This window comes from Arachis ipaensis, chromosome B7, assembly GCF_059453495.1.
Source record: "Arachis ipaensis isolate K30076 ecotype BB chromosome B7, ASM5945349v1, whole genome shotgun sequence".
In the NCBI taxonomy this organism is placed as follows: Eukaryota; Viridiplantae; Streptophyta; class Magnoliopsida; order Fabales; family Fabaceae; genus Arachis; species Arachis ipaensis.
In genome coordinates this window covers 141,679,970-141,707,013 of record NC_142442.1, presented here as the reverse complement: position 1 = coordinate 141,707,013, position 27,044 = coordinate 141,679,970, and the positions used below count along the sequence as shown (strand labels likewise).

At 32.7% G+C, this 27,044-nt stretch overlaps 1 protein-coding gene across 18 annotated transcripts; it reads right to left on the bottom strand.

Moving 5' to 3' along the window:
• Positions 1-12,557: 12,557 nt before the first annotated feature.
• On the bottom strand, positions 12,558-23,328 carry LOC107643744 (small ribosomal subunit protein uS13c). Of its 18 annotated transcripts, none has more exons than XM_088493138.1 (16): positions 22,908-23,313; positions 22,560-22,738; positions 21,425-21,560; positions 21,171-21,353; positions 20,851-21,062; positions 19,810-19,944; positions 19,519-19,740; positions 19,262-19,439; positions 18,825-18,962; positions 18,465-18,701; positions 18,025-18,203; positions 16,974-17,049; positions 16,166-16,253; positions 15,225-15,329; positions 13,779-13,919; positions 12,558-13,191 (listed from the first exon to the last, which is right to left on the bottom strand). In XM_088493138.1, the coding sequence occupies exons 3-6, from the start codon at positions 21,515-21,517 to the stop codon at positions 19,899-19,901; spliced, it is 534 nt and encodes a 177-aa protein (XP_088349264.1). In that variant the 5' UTR covers positions 21,518-21,560; positions 22,560-22,738; positions 22,908-23,313; the 3' UTR covers positions 12,558-13,191; positions 13,779-13,919; positions 15,225-15,329; positions 16,166-16,253; positions 16,974-17,049; positions 18,025-18,203; positions 18,465-18,701; positions 18,825-18,962; positions 19,262-19,439; positions 19,519-19,740; positions 19,810-19,898. The 18 variants fall into 18 exon arrangements, with proteins under 18 accessions (XP_088349264.1, XP_088349262.1, XP_088349274.1 ...); XM_088493136.1 differs by having other exon boundaries at positions 16,166-16,244; XM_088493148.1 differs by lacking the exon at positions 16,166-16,253 and having other exon boundaries at positions 13,779-13,914; positions 19,810-19,941; positions 22,908-23,328.
• Between the last annotated feature and the right edge of the window lie 3,716 nt (positions 23,329-27,044).

Sequence of the window (27,044 nt, the reverse complement as noted above, 5' to 3'; positions counted from 1 at the left end):
CAGCCACAGTATAAAATATATGTTAAAATATAAATACATATTGAAAATAAATTAAACTACATATATATTTATACACAATTATATTAGTAGCTGATTTTAATAACTAATTTTGATGTATAAATAATATTTTTAAACAAGATATATAAGAGAGATATAGAAAAAAAAAAGAATTAGTAAAGACTAGTTAAAGTCCTTAAAAAACCGGTCAAGCATATCAATTCTGACAAAAATAAATTATATATTTTTTATAAATATTTATTGATAATTTTTATGGTCACATTATCTAAATAAAAAAAAAGTGTTTGTTTCGGTATAACGATACAATAAAAAAAATAAATGAGTAAAAAATTGTCAGATGAATTATGTTTTTTAGTTATTATTTATTTTTCAAAAATATTATATTAATATATATATACCAAAATATCTTTATAAATAATTTTAAATAATCATATATATCCTTACGATTATTTTTATTAAAAAACAAATAACTCTTTTTATTGATATAATCAGAATTCTTTTAAAATTTTAAAAAAAAATTAAAATCAAATCTTATTCTAATAATTTTAAAAAACAAAAATGAAAAACAAAACCAAATTTCCAAAAATAAATTATAAACTTGTTCATCTTCTCTTCGCATATGTTTCACATGTATGAAACATAATAAAATGCACCAAACATAATCCCAAACACCATTGTAACCATTATTACTCTTTCACATGTATGAAAAATTGGATTTTTTGAAGGTGGGGTTATTTGGGGTGCTGTAATGGGGGGGGGGGTGTTTGAATTTGACTTTTGCTTTGTTGTTGGATTGCCATAAAAAACGATTCAAAATAGGGTTAATTTCATTATTATGAATGATGATATTGGTGATGCTGGATTTTCAATTTGTTTTCTGAAAATTTAGTTTTATTTTTTGGGATTATTAAATTAAGATTTAATTTTAAATTTTTTTATTGCAGAAAAATATTTTAGTCATAACAATAGAAAAAGATTATTTAGTCTTTTAACAAAATAATCATAAAAATATATATATTTATTTAAAATTGTTTATAAAGATATTTTAGTATTTATGTTGATATAATATTTTCTAAAAAAAATAAATAATAAATGATGACTAAAAAGGTATAATTCATATAAAAAAATTTATTTATTGATTTTTTTATCATGCCCATACGTATAAATTAGTCAGCATATCAAAATAAATACCAACAAAAAATAATTAACACTTTATTAGGATCAACATTCACACAGAAATCCATAAAATTGGTGACTTAGTATCAATAATATAAGCATTAAGTATCAAGTAATTGATTGACTTTTTATTGGATTTGGATCCTCTAAAGTTTGAATTTCACTTTAAAGAGTAAAGTGTGATCTCTCACCATTAATTTTATAGGTGGGACCAATAATAAATATAAAAGAGAAACTATTCAAGGGTAGAAGATCACATTTTATTCTCTAAAGTGAAATTCAAACTTTAGTGGATCCAAATCCGGCTTTTATTATTCCACATGAACAAAATTATTTTACCAACTTATGTAGAGATAGAAATTTAGGTGTAGTCAACTTTATGTGAAGTTGATAATTGAAAGTCGTTAGATAAAAATTTAGTTAAATTATTTAAATTATTTAATAATTCTCAGCTATTAATTTCACCTGAAATTGACTGGGCCTGAATTTTTTCAGAAAGCCAAATGTGTGTGAACTTGTTGTGACGATTTGTTGTTTTGCGTGTGTGTTGATTGCTGGGTCCTTCATTTCTGTTTTCAAACCCTTGTCTTTTTCAATTAAATATGCCAAGTTCCTTACGTAATTAACAAGTAGGTAATCAACTAATCATATCTGGGATCGATAAAAAGAAAATTAGCTGAACTGGATGTCTAATTGAACAAACCGGTACAAGTGTGAAATTGTGAATCTAACAATAAGCTCAGGATGGATTAAATTATAAGAGACTGAAACAATAATATAAGAGACTGAAACAATTGTAAACTATAAGAGACTGTTACGGTGCTTTGAGTTGATGTCTGGACTGAGCATTAACTTTGATAAATCGAATCTGATATCGGTGAACTGTGAGCAAGGATGGATTGATCAGGCATGTGGACTGCTGGGATGCCAACAAGCTTCTTTACCGGTTAGATACTTGGGAGTTTCTCTAGGTGCGAATCCGCGCTTGGTGAAGACTTGGAAACCAATCATTGATAAGGTGGAACAGAAGCTGAGTTTGTGGAAAGCCAAGGTTTTGAATAAATTAGGTAAGCTGGTCCTTATCAAATCGGTGCTGAATAGTCTCCCCATCTACTACCTTAGTCTATACAAGATGCCGAAGGCGGTAGCGGACAAGCTGATTGCTTTACAACGGAACTTTATGTGGTGTAGGGAGAACGGGAACTATGGTATACCTATGGTAAAGTGGGAGATAGTTCAGGCTCCAAAAAAGGTTGGGGGATTGGGGGTTGGTGATGCAGTGCTGAGAAACACAGCGCTTCTGTTTAAGTGGTGGTGGAGGTTTTCAAAGGAGGATTGCCCGCTGTGGAAGAAGATTGTGTGTTCGTGTAATAAGTTGAACCCGGATGTCATGTTAGCAACTCAGCCTTTACCAGTAAAGGGTGGCCCTTGGAAGGACATATGTCAGTTGAATATAAAAGAACCGCGGATTCGTGATAAAGTGGTAAGTGGACTGGCAATGGAAGTAGGTAATGGTATGCAGACTCGATTTTGGGAAGATAACTGGGTTCAAGGTGGTACTCTGAAAGGAAGTCATCCGAGACTCTACTCTATTTCCAGTCAGCAAGGACTTGTCATCGGGGAGTGTGGTTTTTGGGATGGGCTTGATTGGATTTGGAATTTTCAATGGAGGAGGGCACTGTTCCAATGGGAGCTGGAGCTTGTCAATCAACTGCATGAGAGGTTAAGGCCAGTGAGGTTGTCATCAGGTAGGGAGGACAATGTGGTGTGGAAGTTTGAAAATAAAGGTATTTTCTCTACTAGTTCTGTGATCCAGGCTATACAAGCGGAGACATTATCAGCTGAGATAACGAGTTATAGCTTCACGAGTTCCATTTGGAAAGGTTTCGTCCCTCCGAGAATTGAGCTCTTTGGGTGGTTTGTGCTAGTGGGTAGAGTTAACACCAAGGAGCGGTTGACTAAACTAGGAGTCAACATTCTGGGGGATAGTATGTGTGTACTGTGTACCAAGGAATTAGAATCTGTTGAGCATTTATTCCTTAGGTGTGAGGTAACATGGCAGGTGTGGTGCAAGTGGCTGAGGTTACTAGGAAGGAAGTGGGTGATTCCCGGAACTGTTAAAGAAATGTTTGAGAGTTGGCATGGAATGCATAATAGACAACAGGGGAAGAAGATGTGGATGTCAGTGTTCTTTGCAGTGATTTGGAACATCTAGTTGGAACGGAATGCACGAATCTTCAAGAATACAAGAGCAAGCCTGGAGGTCATACACACAAGGACGTTGATGAGCTACACGGAATGGAGTGGTGGTGATCCTGGGGGAGGATGAGAGTACTGGGGATAGTAGGGGTTAGTTTATTTGTTGGTAGCTGATTATGTGTCTTCTTCTTTCTTTTATTTGCTCCACTTTAATGTGTTGAGCTTCCTTTGTTTCAAAAAAAAAAAAACAATAAGCTCAGGAAAATTATAACAAACCTGATATTTAATTTTATTGACTCAAGTGGTGAACAATAATACTATACAATAATAATGTTAATGTCAACGCTTGAATGTGTCAACTGTATACTCTATGATTATTATATTGTTTTTATTCCATCCCTAATTAATTGTATAAAGACCCAAGTATGAGTGACAAGCAATTCATCAGATCCGTAAAACAGTTCAATGAATAATGTATAGCGGAAATTAAATGCATATTGTTTTGGTTTTTTCTTGAAGCCAATGCATGCATGGCATGGCATGGCATCCATAATCCAACCATAATTAACTGTAGGTTGTTGCTTGTTAGCCACTCTATATGTTTGGAAAGACAAATGGTCAAAAGTAGTTTATATTGTTGACTTTAGGGTATCAATGTAGGACCCATGAGGCCCCACCTAGTATTGTTTCCTGTGCCATTACTTGGCTAAAAAAAAAAAAAAACAGATTATGCTACGTAAATATCAAAATTAACCAACAAAATCAGTCATTAGTATAAAATATATGTTGAAATATAAATATATTATAAAAATAAATTAAATCACACATATATTTATATATAAATATATTAGTGACTGATTTTAGTGACTAATTTTAATATATAAATAACATTTTTATATAAACTACTATTTGGTGAGTTCTAATATATTTTACTCACGGACATGGAGGGAGTTAGAACAATTCTTTGCTGGAATTAGAATAATTCTTAAGAGAGGTTCATATAAAAATATAATTCTAAAAAAAAGATAAATTAAATTAAGTGGAGATTAATATAAAAATTAGTAATTTTGATATATTAAAATTTTTAATTTGGAGGGTTATTACCCCACTTTTCTAACACTAACCTCTGCCTCCTGCTTATGGGAATTTTGAAATAAATAAATAAAAATTTTATAAAAAGTTGGAAAAAAATATCTGAATCTCCAATCATCCTGTACCTAACAGCGCCGAATCCAAATGGCAATGGCACTCCATTCTGAAGAAAATAATGCTTATCCCTCAATCCTGTTCACACTTGCTCCCTCCCCCAACCCAACTCTGTTATCACTATCAATGCAAATTACCTACCATTTTCTTTTCTCCAAATTGGTACAGATAAGAGTTTTTTTAAATAATATTTTTAGAATGATATTATAAACCAAGCATGAAATCAATAATTAATTATATATTAGTTATGGACTTTGTTAAGTAGACAATGATTTTTCTGAATAATGTAAATAATAGGTTCTAAAACTGACTCAATAAAATAAAAATACACTACACTTCCAAATTACTCACCTAAATCTTAATATTAGGATAACCATCCGCACACCTAGTGAATAATTGAATATCCGATATATCCATTGTTCACATTGTTTAATATTTTTATTATTATATCATAAAATTTAACTAAATTATTTAAAATTCATAAACACAAATAGGGATGGTAATAAGATGGGTAGGGATGAGTTTTTGTCTTATTTAACTTTGACTCTGTTCCATCCTATAATAATTTGCATAGAATTCACTTCGCTCCTACTCATAGATAGTAAAATTGAACTGTAACCTATTTCCGTGGGTATCTACCCCACTCTTATAATTATTAAAATTTAATAAATAAAATTAAATTTAAAAATTTATATAATCATCATCACATACATAACATAAATTAAAGTAAACACTTAAAAATGATACAATATTATTAATCAATTTACTAATAATTTTATATATATTATATATATACTGAGATGGGTAGAGTCAGGTATTACCTAAATCTGACCTCGTCCTGTCCCGTTCAAGGACCCACCCTGCTAAAAACCTGTCCCGAATGGATAAGAGAGGGGTGAATACCTACAAGTAAAGGTAAAAGTGGGTCAGACTACTCGACGTTAACCTGTGGCTCGACTCGTTTTAAGTTCAGTTTTTTGAAAAACCTACTAGTTAAAAAGGTAAGAGCAAATGCTTAAAAAAAACTTAAAACATTCGTTGGACCGGTTCATCAGAATATTTTTTTGTAAAAATAAATTATTCTTAATTTAGACTTTTAACTATTCACTTGTAATAAACACAAAACAAAATAAAAAAGAATCAATAATCAAAACTAGTTAAGATGATAACTTTTTTGTTAAAAGAAAAATAAATTGTAAATATAGTTCTGATATTTGACTTACGATGAATGTATAAACAAATTATACTTTACAAATTATGAATTATAAATTATAGAATACATTTAATATCAATTTAGATATTTTAAATTTATTGTTTTGAGTTATAATTCACAAAATAAATTTTTTAAATAAGCTCGTAAACTTGTTGAATTTTAAACAAATTTGATTCAAACTTGAAAAAAAAACCTATAAAAAATAATATACCTAAATTTAGAACATTTATTTATAATATAGATCAAATTTGTCAAAAACAAAACTCAACTTAGTTCGACTTATTTTCATCTTTACTCACAAATTTAGATAATAATGTCATTCCTAAACACAAATATAATTTTTTTAGAGAAAAAAAAAAACTGATAAATTTAGTTAGGACTTAGGAGTACCCGATTTATTATAATCACAATGGGTATCATAAGAGAAATATTTAAGGCCATTGAAATTAATTATTTTTTTATTATTATTCTTAACGATTATTTTAATTTCTTTAATATAAAAATTTAAAAAATATATTTTTAATCCACATTTTTAAATATCCATACCTAATTCACCGCTAAACCTATAAATGGCTTTAAGGCTGCAGTTGTTTTTAATAATAGAATAGGACAAGGCACTGAAAATAGAATAATAAACTAGAATAAATTATAAAAATTTAATTTATTCTCATTTTTTCATTCAAAAAATTTGAGATGAAAAGTATAACAATAAAAAATATAATTATTAAAAATTAATAAGAATAATAAAAGAAAAAATAAAAAATAAGTTGTGTTCTTTGTTATTGTCTCCGTATCCTTCCTATCAGAATAAACACAAAATATATTAATTCAGTATCTAAACACATTGTCTTTATCCACATCTTTTTTACCAAACACGATTTTGTATCTTAAGGTCCGTCTCTTTAAACAAACTCAAACTAACATTCCTCTTACTGTATTAGTGATATGAATGGTAGCGTTCACACAGTGATACTCTTGAGTTGAGTTTTGAGACGAATAATAAGAGTGAAGAGAAGCTTCTCTTCTCTCATAATCTCTAAGCTATATTTCTATTCCATCACTTATGACACTTGTGTTTTATTGCATTCTATGAAAATCCAAACTTTTCAGAGACCCACAATTCCTCTTAACCTTCAAATGAAGAACAAGAAGAAGACCAAGAAACTTAAGGGCGCTATCGTTTCTTCGTTCTTAGTCCGCCACCACAATTTCGAAGAACAATCCCACCAAACCAGGAGAAAAAAGCCACGTGCCACGCCAGCAGCTCCACCGCAGCACCGCCGGCTGTGGGTGAAGGACCGTTCCGGAGCGTGGTGGGACGAATGCAACAGCCCCGAATTCCCCGAACAAGAGTTCAGAAAAGCGTTCAGAATGGGAAGAGCAACGTTCGATTCGATCTGCGACGACCTCAATTCGGTGATTGCCAAAGAAGACACCACCTTGAGGAACGCGATTCCGGTACGGCAGCGTGTGGCGGTTTGCCTGTGGAGGTTGGCCACCGGTGACCCTCTGAGAATCGTTTCGAAAAGGTTCGGTTTGGGAATCTCAACTTGCCATAAGCTTGTTCTTGAGGTTTGCAGCGCCATCAAAACGGTTCTTATGCCAAAGTATTTGCAGTGGCCCAATGAAGATTATTCTTTGAGGAAGCTGAAGAATGAGTTTGAATCTGTTTCAGGGATTCCCAACGTTGTGGGATCTATGTACACATCACATGTTCCCATTATTGCCCCAAAGATCAGTGTTGCTGCTTATTTCAACAAGAAGCACACTGAGAGGAACCAGAAGACTAGTTACTCTATCACTGTTCAGGGTGTTGTTGATCCCAAAGGGGTTTTCACTGATGTTTGCATTGGTTGGCCTGGTTCAATGAATGATGATCAGGTTTTGGAAAAGTCTGCACTTTTTCAGAGAGCTAATAATGGGGGTTTACCTAAGGGTCTTTGGATTGTTGGAGGTTCAGGGTACCCTTTGATGGATTGGGTTTTGGTGCCTTATACTCAGCACAATTTGACTTGGACACAGCATGCTTTCAATGACAAGATTGGAGAGGTTCAGAAGATTGCTAAGGATGCTTTTGAGAGGTTGAAGAGTAGGTGGTGTTGCTTGCAGAAGAGGACTGAGGTCAAGCTTCAGGATTTGCCTGTTGTTCTTGGGGCTTGTTGTGTTTTGCATAATATTTGTGAGCTGAGGGATGAGGAGATGGATCCTGATCTCAAGTTTGATCTTGTTGATGATGAAATGGTGCCTGAGGTAGCTCTTAGATCCATGAGTTCCATGAAGGCAAGGGATGCAATTGCTCATAATCTTTTGCACCATGGACTAGCAGGGACTTCTTTCTTCAATTGAATACTGAAAATTTGGGAAAGTAGTATTCAACTAGTTCTTTTGCTTGTGTCTTTCTATTTGTTAGTGTTGCAAGTGTGAGGAGTGTTGAAGTTAGTCGCACATCAAATAAAGTAAGGAAGAGTGAGGAGTTTATAAGATGAGAGACCAATTAACTTGACACCTTAAGGTTTTGAGTTGGATGTGGCGTCTTCTCATCTTATGTTCTCTCGCTTGATTCATTCCCGAAATCTCCCCAGTGGTCGAGAGCTCTCCGCAGTTGGCCCAACACTATTTATGGTGATGATGATAGAATTCTCCATCATTGTTTCATGATAAAGGCTTTGTAAAAGATATAGTTGCCCCCTCCAACAAATATATATTGTTGTAGTCTTCATAGGTTTAAGGTTTTTATATATATATATATATATATATATTCTAGACTTGCAAGTTGTAATCTAGTTGCTTATTTTAGTTGTGTAAGATAGATTACTTAATAAGATCATATCATATCATTCTTTTGTAAGTGTCATAATCTTAATTTCATTGCCATATCGAAACACTAGTTAATCAAATCAGAATCGGAATATTCTTTTGTGTATTTTTAGAATCCCTTGATTAAACTAGTATGAAATGCAATTTTTGGAAGAGCAAGATCTATTTTATTTCTCCCATAGCAAGCGAAACACGTTGTTAATGCTATTAAGCTGAAACTAAAATCACTATCTGTGAATATTGACTCTCTATTTGATGTAACCCAGATCTTGACACTGTAAGTGGTAACAAAAGTTTTGAATTTGTGACTTTTTATGATATTTAAGCACTTTCTATTAAACTACTTCTATTTTAGTTTTATATATATATATATATATATATATATATATAGAATAATACTACACATTTAAGTCTTTTTGTTAACCAAGTCCAAACTAAGTTAGTCTAATATATGAACAAGCTCAAGCCAATATACTAGACTTATTGCCAGGGAGGGGGAACCACATAGGGGCAAAAGGGACAATAGCCTTCCCTAATTTTAATTTTTTATATGTAAATTATATGTAAATTTTAATTTAATCTCTTTTAAAATTTTATTTTAGTCTTATTTTATTATGTAAATATTTTTTGTCCTTCTCTAATATTTCATCTAGTTCCGCCACTGCGTATTGCACCTCTGATCTGTAAGGTAGCGTTTGTTTTGAGGTACTGGGACAGAGACTGAGAGACTGAGACTCAGTATCATGTTTGTTGACACAGAGACTGGTACTAAAATTTCTGTCTCTATCCCCAAAATTTCAGTATTTCAATACCTCCAGAAAGTGGGGACACAGGGGACTAAAATTTTTAAAGACGGAGATTGAAACTTTAATAACATTTTATACCTAAAATACTCTCATTTCAATTAATTAATTCCAATTTTACTCTTTGTGCAAATCAAATTAGAGCTTCATTTTTATTTTAATTTCTGTCTCTTACTTTGCACCAAACAGAATACTGAGATTTATTTCAATCTCTGTCTCTTAGTTTCTATCTTTCAGTTTCAATCTTTCAATCTCTGTCTCTCCACCAAACACTACCTTAAGACTTTAAAATGTCTGTGGCCTGAACTGTTCTATTTCCATGACTAATGCTCGAGTCAATTCTTCGTCTTATTGTCTAGGTGGTATCAGACAATGAGAAAAACGTGTTCATGTTATCATCACTTACCTTAAACCTTTTTAAGAGTGAAGTTAATTAGTGCAACTTGAACAAGCACATTTCACGACGAGAAGCCGTGAATGAAAAAAAAAAAAAAAACAAAACAAACTTGTATGCATGAATTGGGGGTAAAATAAGCGCATGGAATACACGTTTGGCTTCATGGTTTGTATATTTAAATGGAAAGGTGAAATGATGGGTTTTGGATCCTTGTGTACATAAACCAAAAAAGTCACTGTCATTCTCACATCACATTGCTACAGTTTCCACTCAGCTACTATTTTTGCAAAACATCTCAACTTTCAGAAAAAAATGAGTGCTTTCAAAAAACGGCGCTTTCAAAGGGAAGGATCATTTTGGCATATAATAAATAGGGTCGTTATATTGATATATAGACACTAATGTATCTCTTGATCTACCTTTTTTATAAATCAAAGTTACTTTATTTTGTTTAACGTTTGAGGTATGATACGTGTACACCAAAATCAGTCATCAAAATCAATTACCGTCCATCAGTATAAAATACATACTAAAATATAAATACATATTGAAAATAAATTAAACTACATATGTATTTATACACAAATATATTAGTGGCTGATTTTAGTGTACAAAAAGTATTTTTGTTAACGTTTATAATTATATACTTATTATATTTAATATTATTAATTAAAGAATATAAAATAAGATAAATGATAATTAAAAAATATAAAATAAAATAGTTTTAGATTAGTTTTCTACTATCTACTAATGTTCTTGTTATAAATTAGATATGGATAACAAAATTAGTTTTTGTCAAGATAGTAAATATATTATGCTAAAACTAAAAAAGTAGAGTTTAATTTTGATGCACCAACCGTCTAAAATACTTTACACAATCGTCCAATCACATCAATTCTTCTGGATGATCATTCACGTAATTAATGAAAATAGAAGTTATTTTTGATGATGTAGCGTTACATAATTGAATATATATGTAAAGCTACTTTATACTGATAGTGCATCAAAATTAACTTCATATATATATATATATTCAACTCTTGAAGTTAATAAAATATTTATTTGTAAATTATATATGATGGACAACTTAGAAAAAGAATTGTATACCAATTCCTTCTCATATTTTTATTATATATAATAGATATTTATAATAAAAAACATTTTAGGAAAAAATTTATACACCAACTTTTTTCTATATTTACACTATATATAGTAAACTAGCAGAAGACCCGTGCAATGCACGGGTTGAAAATTTCGGTTCCTTCTTTTGGATTTGTTTTTTTAGTGTTTTTGGATTGTCACTTTTTAAGTTGATAAAAGGTACTTTTATTGTTCAATTCTTAACAAAATGTAACAGATTTATTTACTCTATCACTACTCAATATATAAGTATTTTTTCCTAACTCTTCATAGTTTGCATAAGTATCGTTGCTTTTCAAAACATTAATTTTGATGAGCACGTCTTAGAATTGGCTATAGAAATCCTATCTCATAGAACATTGTATCTTGTTCAACTTCATAAATTATGCAACAACAAATACAACTTAAAAATATAAACAATACAATTAAAAAGATAAACATAAATAAGAACCAAAATCAATATAATTTATGTATATAAAAAGAATTCTTTCATCGCATTAAAATTTAAGGAAGGGAGCAATTGAAATTGAACCGTATAAGATTTTATAGGATTTTTCACGTATTACAACAAAAAATATTATTATTTAAATGCATAAAATTAAATCTTCTAACATTGAGATAAATAAGAGTCAAAATTGAGAAAAATCATCAGTAATCAAAAGAGTAAAAATTGCTTTAGTTTGATACTTGAACCTAAAAAAAATATCTGGTTTCCTAATAAATTAAAAATGTTATCAGTAAAACATAATAATAACACACAAAAAATTCATATTAGTTATTAGTTATGAGCTAAACAAATAATATCAAGTTTAAAAAAAATTTCACACATACGCAAGTCACAAATTTATTGACCTAAGATCTCAAATGCAAGTAATTCTCCTCACACAATAACAACATAATTATTATTATAAAATATATAGTTAAACTTACTATACAGTAAATCAACTAATCATAAGTAAACTATTCGAGTTGAGTCACAAGAGCCTGAAAAATATGGTAAGTGAACGAAGTTATTAACCTACTTAAAGACAACTTATTAACTAATAATTTGATTATGCGTAATGTTAATACAACTCATTGTGTTTTAAAATAATAAAATTATATTTTTATGTTGATTCAAACAAATATCTATAAATTGATGCTATTCTAATATACGTTAATAATACATGATGTTCTAATTTTTTTCTTGTGAAAAATTTTTATTTATAATTTTGTGCCATTAATATCAAAATTGTGTATTCAGAAAATTGCGTATTTGACTCTCAAATTGACACGAGAGAGAGCTAAAAAGATCCAAATATTTTTAAAATTACTTTATCCAATAAAAAAAACAATAAGTGGAATAAAAAATCATGACTGATTTTATAGTGTACACATATCCTTGTCAACATTTTAAGTATATGTGTTAGTAGGAGCACTATCGAAAGAAGATAAACGCATGCACCAAAAGAGAAAATTATTAATGATATGATACAACTGAGAAGTGTCTTAAAATTAATCCAAAACACAAACATATAGAATAGGTAACATTTCAAAAAACTCACAACACAAAAATGATTGGTTTGGTGTCACAATGCCAATGCTAAAATGATCAAAGATTAGTGCACATTTTCATTTAATTCCTAACAACAGTTCTTTATAACCTCATGGGTAATACTCATGTTAAACTAAGGTAACAATGAATATTTATAATCCAAAAAGTAAAAAATAATTTAACAAAGGAACAGCTGCCAGCCGGAACATTTATTGCACTGAGAGTTAACATTGAGACCCTTTGAAAATCTGAGTGAACTCTATGTCCTCCTAAGTCCTCACCAGAGGCTCCTGCTGTTACTCGTATAATATCTTCAATAAGTGCAAAGTTCCCCAATATATCATGAGCACCACTCTGGGTTCCCCTTCCTTCGAGAAGATTAGCCGGAGCAGCGTCTTCATACTCCCTTATGAACGTTTAGATGCCTGAAGGATTAAAGTGGATTTTTTCCCGCCAACCTCTTGCACAAATGAAACCAGCGCTTAAAAGAGGATCGGTTTCATCCCCGTTGGCACTATAAACTCCATCCTTTAAAAAAGGGTCCTCATCTCCACCAATTGCTGATGTGTCAATCTGAAACGGAATGTAGCATTCCGATTGAGAGGTTGACTTATAAACATAGGCTCTTTACATTAGAATTCCGACCCCATACATAGAGTAAATCTCCATATTTGGAGCATGTGGTAATCTGCAGCAGCAGGACAAAAATATAACACAAACCATAAAGAGAAGTAGTATGAATAAACAACGGATTTTAAAAGACAGCAGGATACAACATTATAGAAGATAGCAAAAGCAAGAATCTATCAATACCCCAAACCAAGGTAATAAAATGATTAATTACGTAGTAGCCAAGTGCCAACAATAGTCAGATTCTAGATTGGCAGTCTTCTTGTGTGCAACTTCTACAAAATGTTTACTAAAGTAATTAAGTATAGGATCTCACCTTGTTTCTAAGGGGTTAGACCAATATTTGTAATGCTTGTATTTTGGGTCATCTAAATTATCAGCAATCCCACGAGACAGTTTTCTAATAATAATGTTTATTTAACTCATTTTGTGCATTGTAATAAACTTCCTTATTTCCAAATTTATTTCAGAACTTATAGTTATATATTTTAAATACTCAAACTAATTTTAGACATTATACTTCTATTATTGCTGTAGCTTTTTCCAACAAAAAATTGAAAAAAATAAAGAAAGACCTAATAGAGCAAGGGTGCCAATGAATGAATACATCATAAGAAAACTTAAATCAATCTAATGCCTACTAACCTGTCGAAGCCATTGGATCACCTCACAATTGCCATCATGAAAGCGAAAAGACAGCTCCATGACCACAAATCTAGCTTTTCAATTTGACCCATATTCCAATCAGCAATCTCCCACAAATCATCCCCCTCCCTAAACCCTACCCTAAATCAAGTGTGTATGAGTATTAATAGCTCAATAGTTCAGTGTACGTTATAGAAAATTGAGTACTAAAATCAACGGAAAATTACAAAACTCAGATTTAAAACACACAAACCCCAGTGGGAAATCAGGAGCACAATTGCAAACCCTAATAAAATCACTGCATACTGAAAACGAAGAACCTAACAGAAAATCGAAAAAGAATAATATGTTTTCATTTTTGGTATGTATGTTCTCGTCTAAGTTAAGGGACAGAGAATTGGTAAACTAACAATTGCTAAAACACTAACAAACTTTTTAAATTAACAACACCAAGGAAGTAGAAAGAACTTAGACAGCTGTGATTAAACCAAGGAAAACTGAATCTATTTATAAACATATCCAAGTGGATAAAGTGCAACAAAACTATAATAATATCTTAATAAAGTTATATTAGAGTAAAAATTTACATATGCCATAAGATAATGCTTATTTTTTATTTTTCATTTTTTTATTCCTAAAAAGAGAACATTAAAAAAATGGCATTTAGTAAATGCACAAACATGCCAAGGATTTGTCAATGACTATGGCAAAAGAAGAACAGAACTTGTTAAACGGCATTTAGTAATAATAATAACGAATGAAATAATAAAAAAAGTAACTAATATAAAAGGAGAATATGAAAAGGCAAACAAGAGATATTTGGTGGTTACAAATTCAATAGAAAGAAAGTGCATTGGATTGATTTGTATAGAATTTTCTACTTTTTAGTACAGAAGTTTTTTAAATATAAATGTATAAAAATTAATCATTTAAGAGTTAAAAAAATAAAAGTTAAGAGTTTCAATGCGAACCAAATGGTGGAAAAATGAGAAATATAAGAGATAAATAGCTCCAATATGAAGCAAATGAGGAAGCCAACCATTGAAATTGAACCATATCGAATTTTTATAGATTTTTCCACTTTTTAAAACAAAAGAACTTTATCATTCAAGTGCATAAATTATATCTTTTAAGATTGAGAAATAGAGTCAAAATTAAGGAATATGGGATTAGTAATCCAAAGATTAAAAAATGATTTAGTATCATCACTGAAAAAAATAAATATCTGGTTTTTTATTAAAGTTAAAAATTTTATTTGTCAGATACCATCTTAAAAATACACGTTTTACAGGTCCAATGTGACAATAAAAGTAAATTTCATCCAAAAATATTAATCAAAGAAGTTCAGACATCCAACAAACTCGATGGATTATTTGGAAATGAAATATAAACTCCATACACAGAGATCACAGTTTATACACAGAGGTCAAAGGGGAAAATTTTTACCTTAACTTTCTTGAAAATTTTCTGACCTCATTTTCATATGCAGTAAAACTGTATTGCAATTTGAGAACCGAAACCAACAACAACCTCAATCGCTCTCTTATATATCTTTATCAATGAAGAAATCACATTATAAAAAAAGTTAATTGGCATCCAAATATCAATATAAGTAGAGGATAACATTGACATAATCACATACAACTTAACAACAAAAATCATGAAAATTTATTTACATAAAAAATATAGCAGTTTAAAACAAAACAATTAATCTCACAAAAGCCTGTAAATTTTGAAAGACATTCAAAAATCCTAAGAATAAATAACTGTGAATTCATAATAATGGTAAACACAATAATGCATAGAAAACATGATGATACAAAACAAATTTAATTTTAATAAAACAAATAAATAAACAAAGTTATCCGAAATTATGAGTTCCACCCGGACAAAAATCCAAACGCCACTTTCTTAGATCTTTTATTTTGCATAAAATAAATAAATAAATAAATAACCCAAAGATCTGTGAAACAGACAAACAAAAAAAAATCAGCGGCCTAAATTGCACATTGTAAACATATTAACTTATCTTTTTTCACTCCTTTGAATAAGAAAAAAAATTGAAGATTAATTCAGCAACTATATTTTGCAATTAAAATAAAATGATACAATTTGCAGCTGTTGTGACAATTATGAGAAATATATCTAGGTATTTTGAACCACACACACGCACGCGCGCACGCGCATACGCACACATGCACAGAGAGAGAGAGAGAGAAGAAATCAAGTAATGATCTGATTTTTAAATATGAGTTTAATCTGATCCAAAAACGGAAAGATTGTGCTCAAAATCAATTTTTCCTTGCTTTCAAAATTCAAAATCTAAACTCTTGTTTGCTTTTCTATTGTGCCAATTCTCATAGAAATGAATATAAAAAACGGTATACCTTTTTCAAATTTCTCGCTTTTAAAGGTAGTAGAACTCCTAATAACCACAGGCTTTGAAGATATTTCAATCGCAGAAATCTTCATATCCTAGTTTGATTCTTATCAGCATAGATTTTAATATGAAAATATAACAACCAAATCAATAAGAAAAAAGAGAGCACAATCCAAAAACAAATCCGAATCGAGCATTGGCCAGATGTCAACCACACTGAAGGATAACAGTATCATAATCACACACAACTTCAACACAAAAATCACGAAAATCTATTTACATCAAATTTTAACAGCTTGCAAGAAAAACTTAATCCCACAAAAGCCTGTAAATTTTGAAAGACATTCAAAGAAACCTTAGAATTAAATACAGTGAATTCATAATTATGTGAAACACAATAATATCTAGAAAAGACAATGATGATAAACAAAATTAATTTCAGAAACAAAACCCTTACCCACTTTGAATCCCACTGAGATAATGGGAAAGAATCAAGGCAAAGACGCGACACAATACAACCTACACCAATGACCAGAGTGGTGTACACTTGTATATAAATAAGGCACAAAGGTAATTTTGACTCCGAAGACAAAAAAAGGGCACAAAGGTGAATCTAACACTCAATTTGGTTGTGACAAAAAACAACAGAAAAACAAAAAAAAAAAAAAGAAAATAACCAGTAGTAAGAAAACAGGTAATGACTTCTCGACATACAAAATGAGGAAGGCAGCAATTGAAATTGAACCATATCAAGCCACAAAGGTGAAAAATAAAATGAGAAAAAAAAAACAGAATAATATGAATGAAAGTCATACCTAGTAGTGCCACCGCCGCCACTGCAAACACCAGAGCGGACCATCAAAAGCAAATCATCATCCATCATGCCCATCTCTCATAAAAGAGGGAAACAAAATATGCATTGATACAATAAGTACCCAAGAAAATAAAGACCAAAAGATCAAAGAAACAATAAAGAATAAAATAAAGGAACCAGCGGTTGAAATTACACCATACAGATTTTTAAAGAATTTTCCACTGTTTTAACACAATTAGTTTTTCGAACTTGAATGCATAAATTGGTCAAATTAAAACCGCACTTGTTCACTTATTTTGAAAAGCTTTTAGCATATTCAAACTCAAGATTAAAAATCCGAAGAATACACCCAAACTTATAATAAAGAACAAAAAGAACCTTGAAATCTTTGAATGAGAAAATATCAAAAACTGAAATTTGAAAGCATGTCATTTCACTAATTAGGCAGTATCAAATTCAAGTGACTAATCAAAGCCACTAAGTTTTTGTTAAACTGACACTTTTATGTTATTGCAATTATTCTAGAATTTTCAACCCGGAATAAAATCTACAAACAACAAAGGAAAACCGAGAACACAGAGTCAAACACAATTTCAGAATTTTCACAACCGGAAGAAAGGGTACAAATCATTAACCAAAAGTAAGAACAAATTATACAGAAATTCGAGACCTTCTTATGAGTAAAAATTTATTTGAGAAACTTTAAAGCGTGTCATTTCTAGCACCTTAAATCAGTTAGGAAATTAAAGATATTTTGGAATTTTCACATACAAATAAAATCCCCAAAGAACACAATAAAACTGAAATCGAATAAGATAAGGAAATATCAACACTCACACTCCACACATGTGTAGTAGTAAACTCAATTTATGTTTCTAGTCAACATCATATAAAACTTTTAGTTAAAAAAAGTTCAAAAAGCATCTGAAGCAGCATGATTAAATCTGTGCATTGAACAGTTATTATCCATTTCAAATGACTAATTAAAGCGACTAAAATTTTTCTATACAAACTTATTCAACAAAACTATCAAAATAGCTATAATAACTAACTTCTTTATCCATTATCAGAAGCCGAAGAAAAGCATGTTCTTCATTCTCCTCCCTATGATCAATTAAACTCCTCATTCTGATGATTCTGAGTGTTATCTTCCAACATTCCTTCCAGGAGGTGAGATTAAAGAGGAGCTTTTTTGAATCAGTTGACACTAAGCATAGTTCATTTGTTTCATCTATCACACAAGCAGCAATACAAACAAAACCACCCAATTTTCAGAAGGAAATCAGAAGGGAATGGATGAACAGAACCAAAAATAATTACTGTTACTGGAACAAAATATCTTATATCCAAACAAAAAATCCAATTTTCAAAACAGAATCAGAAAAGAACGCCCAAACAGGGACAAAAACAAATCCTGTTAATTGAAAGGAAACTTGAGTATCAAAGTAAACAAATATCAAAGAATCTGAAATAAGTCATAACCACTACATACCTACATCACAGGAAATTCGGATTGAACAGTGAAACACGCCACATGATGGAAGGGGACAGAGAAAGGACAGGGCCGCCGTAAAAATTCCCACCTAACTTGTTGTTTCTCAAGATAAGAGAGAGGCAGAGTGACATGAACCCTAGGCTGATTTCCTCTTGAGAACTACCACCGATCTTTAAATGAATCTGACAAATCAGACCAAAAAAAATTTGTTCCCAGGATCCTTTTCCATGAACCCTAATCGCACAGGTAGCTATATCAATAAGGGTTAGGAAAAGAAAGAAACCTGAAACACCAAGATATCATAGCCAAAAACCGATCCAAGAAGGGGAAGAACTGGGAATGGAGATTGAAGCTTACCGAATGAATGGATTGATGAGAGTAAGGCTTGTCAGTCAGTATCCACGCATCTACTGCTCTCAACTCTGTTCTTGCTTCTTCATTTTGATTCAATCCGTATTCCATAAAAATACTCTTTGAGAAGCAGCTACTTGAACACTTCCAACCCACAAAATCATCACATTAATAAGCAATAACTTTTCTGTTTTTCTTCTACCTTTAAAATTTGAAATCATTCATTGTTCAATTTTTTCTTCTACTACTACTGCATGTGGACAGTACTCTTAATGTGAAACAGATGAAAACACATAATCAGTGGCATTCTGAATTAAGTAATTTCCACACAGAAATTAAAATTTCACTAATTAATCAAGATCCATATTATGTATAGTTATGAGCAGTGAAATTAAGTAAAGGTGATATTGGGTCAGAGAGAGGGAGAATGAAGAGGTACGAACCAGGGATCGCTGGAATATTCGAAGAGCTTGCCTTTGGTAGAGAAGATGATGAGTGCGACTTCGGCATCGCATAGCACTGATATTTTGTTTGCCTTCTTCAGCAAACGTACCTATCTACCTATCCTCTATAACATTGAATCTCCTTCAATCTCCTTATATTCAGCGCATTAAACCTCCTCTGAGAAAATCAATAAACACATCAATAAATTAAACTTTCTTCTTAATTAATTGAATGGTTTAAGCGAAAGGAAACTAACCAAATCGCCTTCAATGACGTATTTGGAGACTTCATCTCTAAGAGTGATGAGATCCTCTTCGCTGAGATCCTTAGTGATCTTGTTGTCCATGCTTATATCGCAGAGAATCTTGCGAGCTCTGCTCCTTCCGATTCCATGGATGTACTGTAGCGAGAACTCAATTCTCTTGTTCGGAATCTCCACTCCGCCAACTCGAGCGCACTCTATGCTTAACTCTCTCACCTGAGCACACAAATTCGAAAGTAAACAAACAAATTTCAGAAATGTAAGGTAGAGTTTGTTTTATGTTACCTTGGGAGGGTTGAGAACAGGGAAATAGACGGCTCTGGAAAGAGGTCTAGGGTTTGAGATTAGGGCGAGAGAGGGAGCTATAGGCATCGCTAGCGTTTGTGCCATGCTCGAGTTGTTCTTCTTCTTTCTCTGCTGCTAAATAGAAGTAAGAGATAAATAGAAATTAAAACCAAAAGAAGCAAAATTGTCTCAACACAACTCCTCATTCCAATGTATTATATTAACATAACAACCCATAAAAGAAGCAAAAACTTTAGCATATAAAATATTATAACCACTAAATATATATATCAAAAACCAATCTATAACTTCAAAAAAAGCTAAAAGCTTTTTCTCTTTCTACAATCAACCGGTTCTTCTCATTTCGCTCGTTCTAAAATATGCATTATCTCAAAAAAAAAACATTACTAAACCACAAAAAAAAAAGAACAAATTAAATATAATTTATATAAATATAAGCAAGAAAAAAAATAAGTCCGGCAAGCTTCAGCTCTATATGAGGAAATTCAAATTATTAGCCTTATTAGCTTCTCTAATAAGCACCCAACCCCAATCTGGTTCAACAAAATACTATCTTAATTAGGAATATGAAAGCTAATCAAATTTAATTAAGCATTAAGCAGAGTTTGTTACACACAGAAAGCATATATATAAGAGGAAATAGGAAATGTAAAAGCATATATACTCCTACTACTGCATGTGGACAGTACTCTTAATGTGAAACAGATGAAAACACATAATCGTTGGCGTTCTGAATTAAGTAATTTCCACACAGAAATTAAAATTTCACTAATTAATCAAGATCCATATTATGTATAGTTATGAGCAGTGAAATTAAGTAAAGGTGATATTGGGTCAGAGATAGGGAGAATGAAGAGGTTCGAACCAGGGATCGCTTCCCTAACTGCGATGCAATCTCAGATCAAAATCCAGCTGGATACTCAATTAATCTCTTATCAATTTCCCTCTTATCAAACAAATCCTAATAGACTATTTTGTCTTGCAATCTATATATCCATATGGAAGGTTGTAATTCTGTACCTGTGGGGTAAGTACTGAAGGCAACTCCATGTAGCATATGAACCCATTGAGACTCCAATGACATAGAACTGTGGCCCTGACTCTAACTGATCAGCAAGTTCTTGAATGTCAAGTGCTTCACTTTTGTGCGAGCGTTTGGGATTTGGATCACTTTCTCCATACCCAGCTCGGTCATATTGCAGCAGATATATGCCTAGTTCATCTATTAGTTCCTGTATATATGTATATATACACGTTGAGTAACCTTATTCAGCATATGAATATCTTAATTGTATAGTACTACTATTCTGTTTAAGTTGACAGGGAATGAGTAATTGTACTTGGGATGCGAGAAAGTTCATCTCTTTGGAGCTTCCAAAACCATGGACAATGATGATCTTGTACTTTGCCACATCCTTAGAAACCCCTCTCTCAAGATAAGCCAGGTGCCTCCCATCTCTCAGTTTAATTCTTGGTGAAATCATAGCAAAATCATCTTGGTTTGGAGAAACAACCTTAGTCCCCTGAAACAAAAACCCAATAACATATATAATATTGAAACCATTAAGAATGAACAAATCTTATCAGTGTTTACCTGACAGAAACCTCTGCAGAGTTGTTTTGTCTGATATTGTGATGGTTTCTTATCACTGAACAATAGTTTAAGGTGATGTCCTAATCTTTTCATCTGTTCTTGATGACTTAGTAGATCCAAGCTATGCTTTTTATTTCTGTGTGCACATCAAATATGAATGGAATGATAACTGAATTTGGTTCATTTGGTTTGTTTAAATCAGAGAAAATCAAACAAAAAGCAATCGGATCGTGGAATTCATGAATAAAATAAAGGAACCCAGTGCTTGAAATTACACCATACAGATTTTTAAAGAATTTTCCACAGTTTTAACACAATAGTTTTTCAAACTTGAATGCATAAATTGATCAAATCAAAACTGCACTTGTTTACTTATTTTGAAAAGCTTTTAGCATATTCAAACTCAAGATTAAAAATCCAAAGAATACACCCAAACTTATAACAAAGAACAAAAAGAACCTTGAAATCTTTAAATGAGAAAATATCAAAAACTGAAATTTGAAAGCATGTCATTTCACTAATTAGGCAGTATCCAATTCAAGTGACTAATTGAAGCCACTAAGTTTTTGTTACACTGATTTGAACACACAAATACTACACCTTTATGTTATTGCAATTATTCTAGCATTTTCAGCCCGGAATAAAATCTACAAACAACAAAGGAAACCCGAGAACACAGAGTCAAACACAATTTCAGAATTTTCACACCCGGAAGAAAGGGTCCAAATCATTAACCAAAAGTAAGAACAAATTATACAGAAATTTGAGACCTTCTTATGAGTAAAAATTTATTTGAGAAACTTTAAAGCGTGTCATTTCCAGCACCTTAAATCAGTTAGGAAATTGAAGATATTTTGGAATTTTCACATACAAATAAAAGCCCCAAAGAACACAGTAAGATAAGGAAATATCAACACTCACACTCCACACGTGTAGTAGTAAACTCAATTTATGTTTCTAGTCAACATCATATAAAATTTTTAGTTAAAGAAAAGTTCAAAAAGCATCTGAACCAGCATGATTAAATCTGTGCATTGAACAGTTATTATCCAATTCAAATGGCTAATTAAAGTGACTAAAATTTTGCTATACAAACTTATTCAACAAAACTATCAAAATAGCTATAATAACTAACTTCTTTATCCATTATCAGAAGCCGAAGAAAAGCATGTTCTTCATTCTCCTCCCTATGATCAATTAAACTCCACATTCTGATGATTCTGAGTCATTTCTTCCAACATTCCTTCCAGCGGGTGAGATTAGAGAAGAGCTTTTCTGAATCAGTTGATACTAAGCATAGTTGATTTGTTTCATCTATCACACAAGCAGCAATACGAACAAAACCACCCAATTTTCAGAAGGAAATCAGAAGGGAATGGATAAACAGGACCAAAAACAATTACTGTTACTGGAACGCAACATCTTATATCAAAACAAAAAACCCAATCGACAACGAAGACGCCTGAAAATATGATGATTGGACCTTTGTAGCTGCAACTGCCGTTGCCGAGGAAGTGGGATGCGATTCCTCAATTGCTTTGAAGCAAGCCGCCGGGCTAACGCTCTTCGTGAGCGTGTGAAGCCCGCAACAGAGATCTCAGTCTCTCAGCATCGCCGGCATCTCTCTGCTTAGCTCAATCGGTTAGGGTTTTCAGATGGAGCTTGACAAAAACGATGTTGAAGATACGCCGTTCGAGAGCGCGAGATATGCCTTACATAAATGAGGATTTGGGAGACAGGGAGAGCGATAAACAGAGCGTTAATGGCCAGAGATTATCCGGAGCAGGAGAAGTGAGTTGGCTATCTATGAGAAAAAGAAGGGGAAGGTTGGATTTAGAATTTCAGAAGAAAAAGAGAGAGGACGGCACAGGTTGAAGCGAAAGAGAGATAAAGAGGGAAAAGATAAGGGGAGAGAAGAATGTAACGTATTTACCTTACTCACCGTTTCAATTTTTTTATTCTAAGTTATTGAGGAACTGACGCGTGGCTTCAGGAGCCACGGCAATTATACAAGTAGTAGATAAAGAGGGACTACAAAATCACAAAATACATTGATTTAACTAAAAATACCACCTTTGCTTTTCTAACCATCATTGTCCCCCATTAGTATCTAGATGAGGCTTTTTTGCTATGACTAAACCATCATTTCAGTTTTTGCTAATAAAATAGTAACTTGGAAAAAATGTAATAATCTTATAATTTTCTGTTTCTTTTTTTTTTTTGGTTATTAATTATCTTATGAACTCTAAAAAGATTTATTTTTTTAATCTTTCTAAAGACTAGTTTTGGTTTTTTTTTTTTTTTTTTGTCTTATATTACACACACTTACCGCACATACACACACTAAAAAGAGTTTTATTCCTTTTATATTCCACTCCTGAAATTTGAATTCTGGTATAACTTCTAGATTTTTGGGACCAACTTGGACTACACTTGTCAATTTCAAAAGTACACCTATCAAATTGTATAGAGAGCCGGTAGGCTCAAGAATTCAGTCCAAATCAATTTAGTGGATGAAAGGGTAATTTACCCCGGTTACCAAAAACGGGCTCCTGAAATTTCAATTGGTTCCGGGGACATTTGGTAAGATAAGAATCACAATTTCAAGTCCAAAAGAAAATTTCACAATTTGACCCAAACAAACAAACGAACAAACAAATATAGTCTACGTAGATAATTGAGGATCGGGAATGAATCCTCTCACACTTCACACTTGACAAAACATTTGAAAGAAAAAAAAATAATTGAGAAAATTGTTAACCAAAAACAAATATTGAAAAAATTCATTCTCATTCTCATTGGCCAAGGATAAAATCTAACTGTAACAATCCATTAGGCCTGTCGGGTCATATGGGCCACCAGAAGAGTGCAGATAGAAACAACTCATTTCAGACTCAAAAAGAGAAAAGATAAAAAGTCTCTTTCTCTCGCAAGGAGAGCATATTTCTCTAGATAGCTAGAGCGACTACTTCGACAGGAAGCTGGTTCATCTCCGGCAGCGGAGCTTTCGCAAAGAAAAAATAGAAATAGTAACCAAAACTATCAGAAGTGTCCGAGGCCAGGTCTCCTCTTTGTTAGAGAGTACTTCAAGCTCATGGCTATTTTAAGAGGAGAAGTTCTTCACCTAGATGAAGACCATCATGTCGGTGAGTTTCAAATAACAAAGAAGCTAGTTGGAAGACTTTTGACAGAGAAAAATGTAAACAAGACTACTGTTGAAAAAACAATAAATAAGATGTGGGGTGAGCCTCAAGGATTGATCATCTCAAATATGGGTACAAACTCATATTTGTTCAATTTTAAAAATGAAGAAGATGCTATGAAGTGTTATGAAGAAGGTCCATGGAGGGTGGACGGGCATATGCTCAGCTTGCAGTGGTGGAGGCCAGAGCTTTCCTTTGAAGAGATAAGTTATAATTTCCTTGCTATTTGGATTCAAGTTCATGCTTTGCCTTTGGAGAAGCTAAACAAGAATATTGCAGAGAAGATTGGGGCTTCATTGGGCAGAGTGTTGGAAGTAGAAGATCCATATGTTGATGGAAATTTGCTTAGGAAGTTTTTGAGGGTTAGAGTAGAGGTGAATGCTTTGGAGCCATTGAAGACAGGATTTTGGTTTAGGAGAAGTGATGGTAGCTATTCAAAGGCGTCCTTTAAATATGAAAGGTTATGTGATTATTGTTATAATTGTGGAAGGATTGGGCATGATAAAAGAGGATGCAGAGAGGTGATAGCAATGGATAGTGAGAATTCAGGTTTACCAAAATATGGGCCAGACCTTTCAGTTCTAGGGCTTAGATCTATCATTGCAGAGGCTGAAAAGGTGGGAATCAGAAAAAAGGGTGGTGGTAATAACAGTCCAGAAGGGAGTTCATCGGTGGCGCGTGGTGAAGACACAGGGAATAGCGAGTGGGTATGGGAAAGAGATAGAAGAGAAAGAGAGGCAAGTCAGGAGAAGGTAGATAGAGCCAGAGCTAAGGGTATAGGGATAGGACTACATGCTACTAGAAGGTTCTCACAACAAACAGGATTTGTACAAGTGGAGGAGGCCCCATTTTATCAGCAGGAGCAGCAGATGGAAGTAGAAGGAATGAGTGGGAAAAAAGATACCCAATTTCTCGAAAATGGTGATACTCAGCACTTGGGAGAAGAAATGAAAAAAGATAATGATAGACATGATGGGATTGCAGGAGAAGAGATGGATGGGAGTAGGAATCTTTTAAATGTGGAGAAAGGGCCTAGTGAAATAGAAATTGGGCCAGCTTTGAATGGCCCACTTAACACTTTGCAACAGAAAAGGGATGGAGTAGAGCCCATACAATGGATCCATAAGCAAAAGACTTCAATAATGCAGGAGGCGGATCACATGGACAGAAACGAACGAGTTGAGGAGATCTTTCACAGGAATCAAGAAAGTACAGATGGGCCTGGGAGAAATGATGAAGCATTAGTATTCAAGAGGGCTGATGTGCACCAAAATCCAACCAAGAATAATTTTCAACTAGATAATGAGAAAAGGGCAATCAGGAGAACAAAAAAGAGCGGGAATGAGCAGGAATTGGATTTAGACAGAAGAGAAATTGGAGGCAATCAGGAGGGAGAAAAGTACAGCAACCATGCAACGACAATAACATATGAGTATGAGATTGATTTGGTTCAGAAGATTGTTCATAGCTTAAGACTGAAGAGAAAAAGAGAGGAAGAGGCACAGGTACAATTAGAGGACATTACTGAAGAAGCGAAATACCTGACACAGGTTCGGGGAACAAGTAAGAAGAGCAAAATGGTCCAAACAATTTCATGGAAAGGACAACGAATGCGAGAAGAGCTTGGCAATGAAGAAGCAACAGAAGATACGAAGGCCGAGGAGGCGGGCCTAATCATGCCCCCAACTCAACCATGAGCATCATAAGTTGGAACTGTCGCGGGTTAGCGGCTTCCGCGACAGTTTCGGAACTACATAGTCTATGTAAACAGATTAAGCCGACAATAATCTTTTTAATTGAAACAAGAGCAAAAGAAAAGACTGTAAGTAGAATTAAGAAGAGACTTCATTTTGAAAATGCCTTTTGTGTAGAACCCCGGGGTCTGTCCGGCGGTCTATGTTTGTTTTGGAATGCAATATATAAGGTTGATATTTATTTTTGGTGTGATAACTATATTAAAGCTCGAATTGTGGATAAAGAAGGAAATATGTGGTTATGCAATTTTGTATATGGTAATCCTAATTTTAAAAAAAGACAAGAGCAATGGAGGGAGATCACGGTTAGTTGTAGAAGTGAAAGTGAACCTCAGCTCTTCATAGGAGACTTTAACGACGTTTTGAGTCAAGAGGAGAAGGTGGGACTGCATCCGAAGCCGCAAAACCAGGTCAGAGACTTCAGAAATTTTGTAGATTCAAATGCTCTCATAGATTTGGAATTGAAAGGAGGAGGGTTCACATGGTTTAGCAATCCAAGAAATGGATTTGTGACAAGGGAAAGAATAGATAGGGCTTTGGGCAATTGGGAGTGGAGGATGATGTATCCACATGCCTATCTTTCGTCAATGCCTGCTATTAGTTCAGATCATAGTCCTCTAATTTTAGATTTGAACCCTGTGCATAATGTGAGAAGGAGTTTTA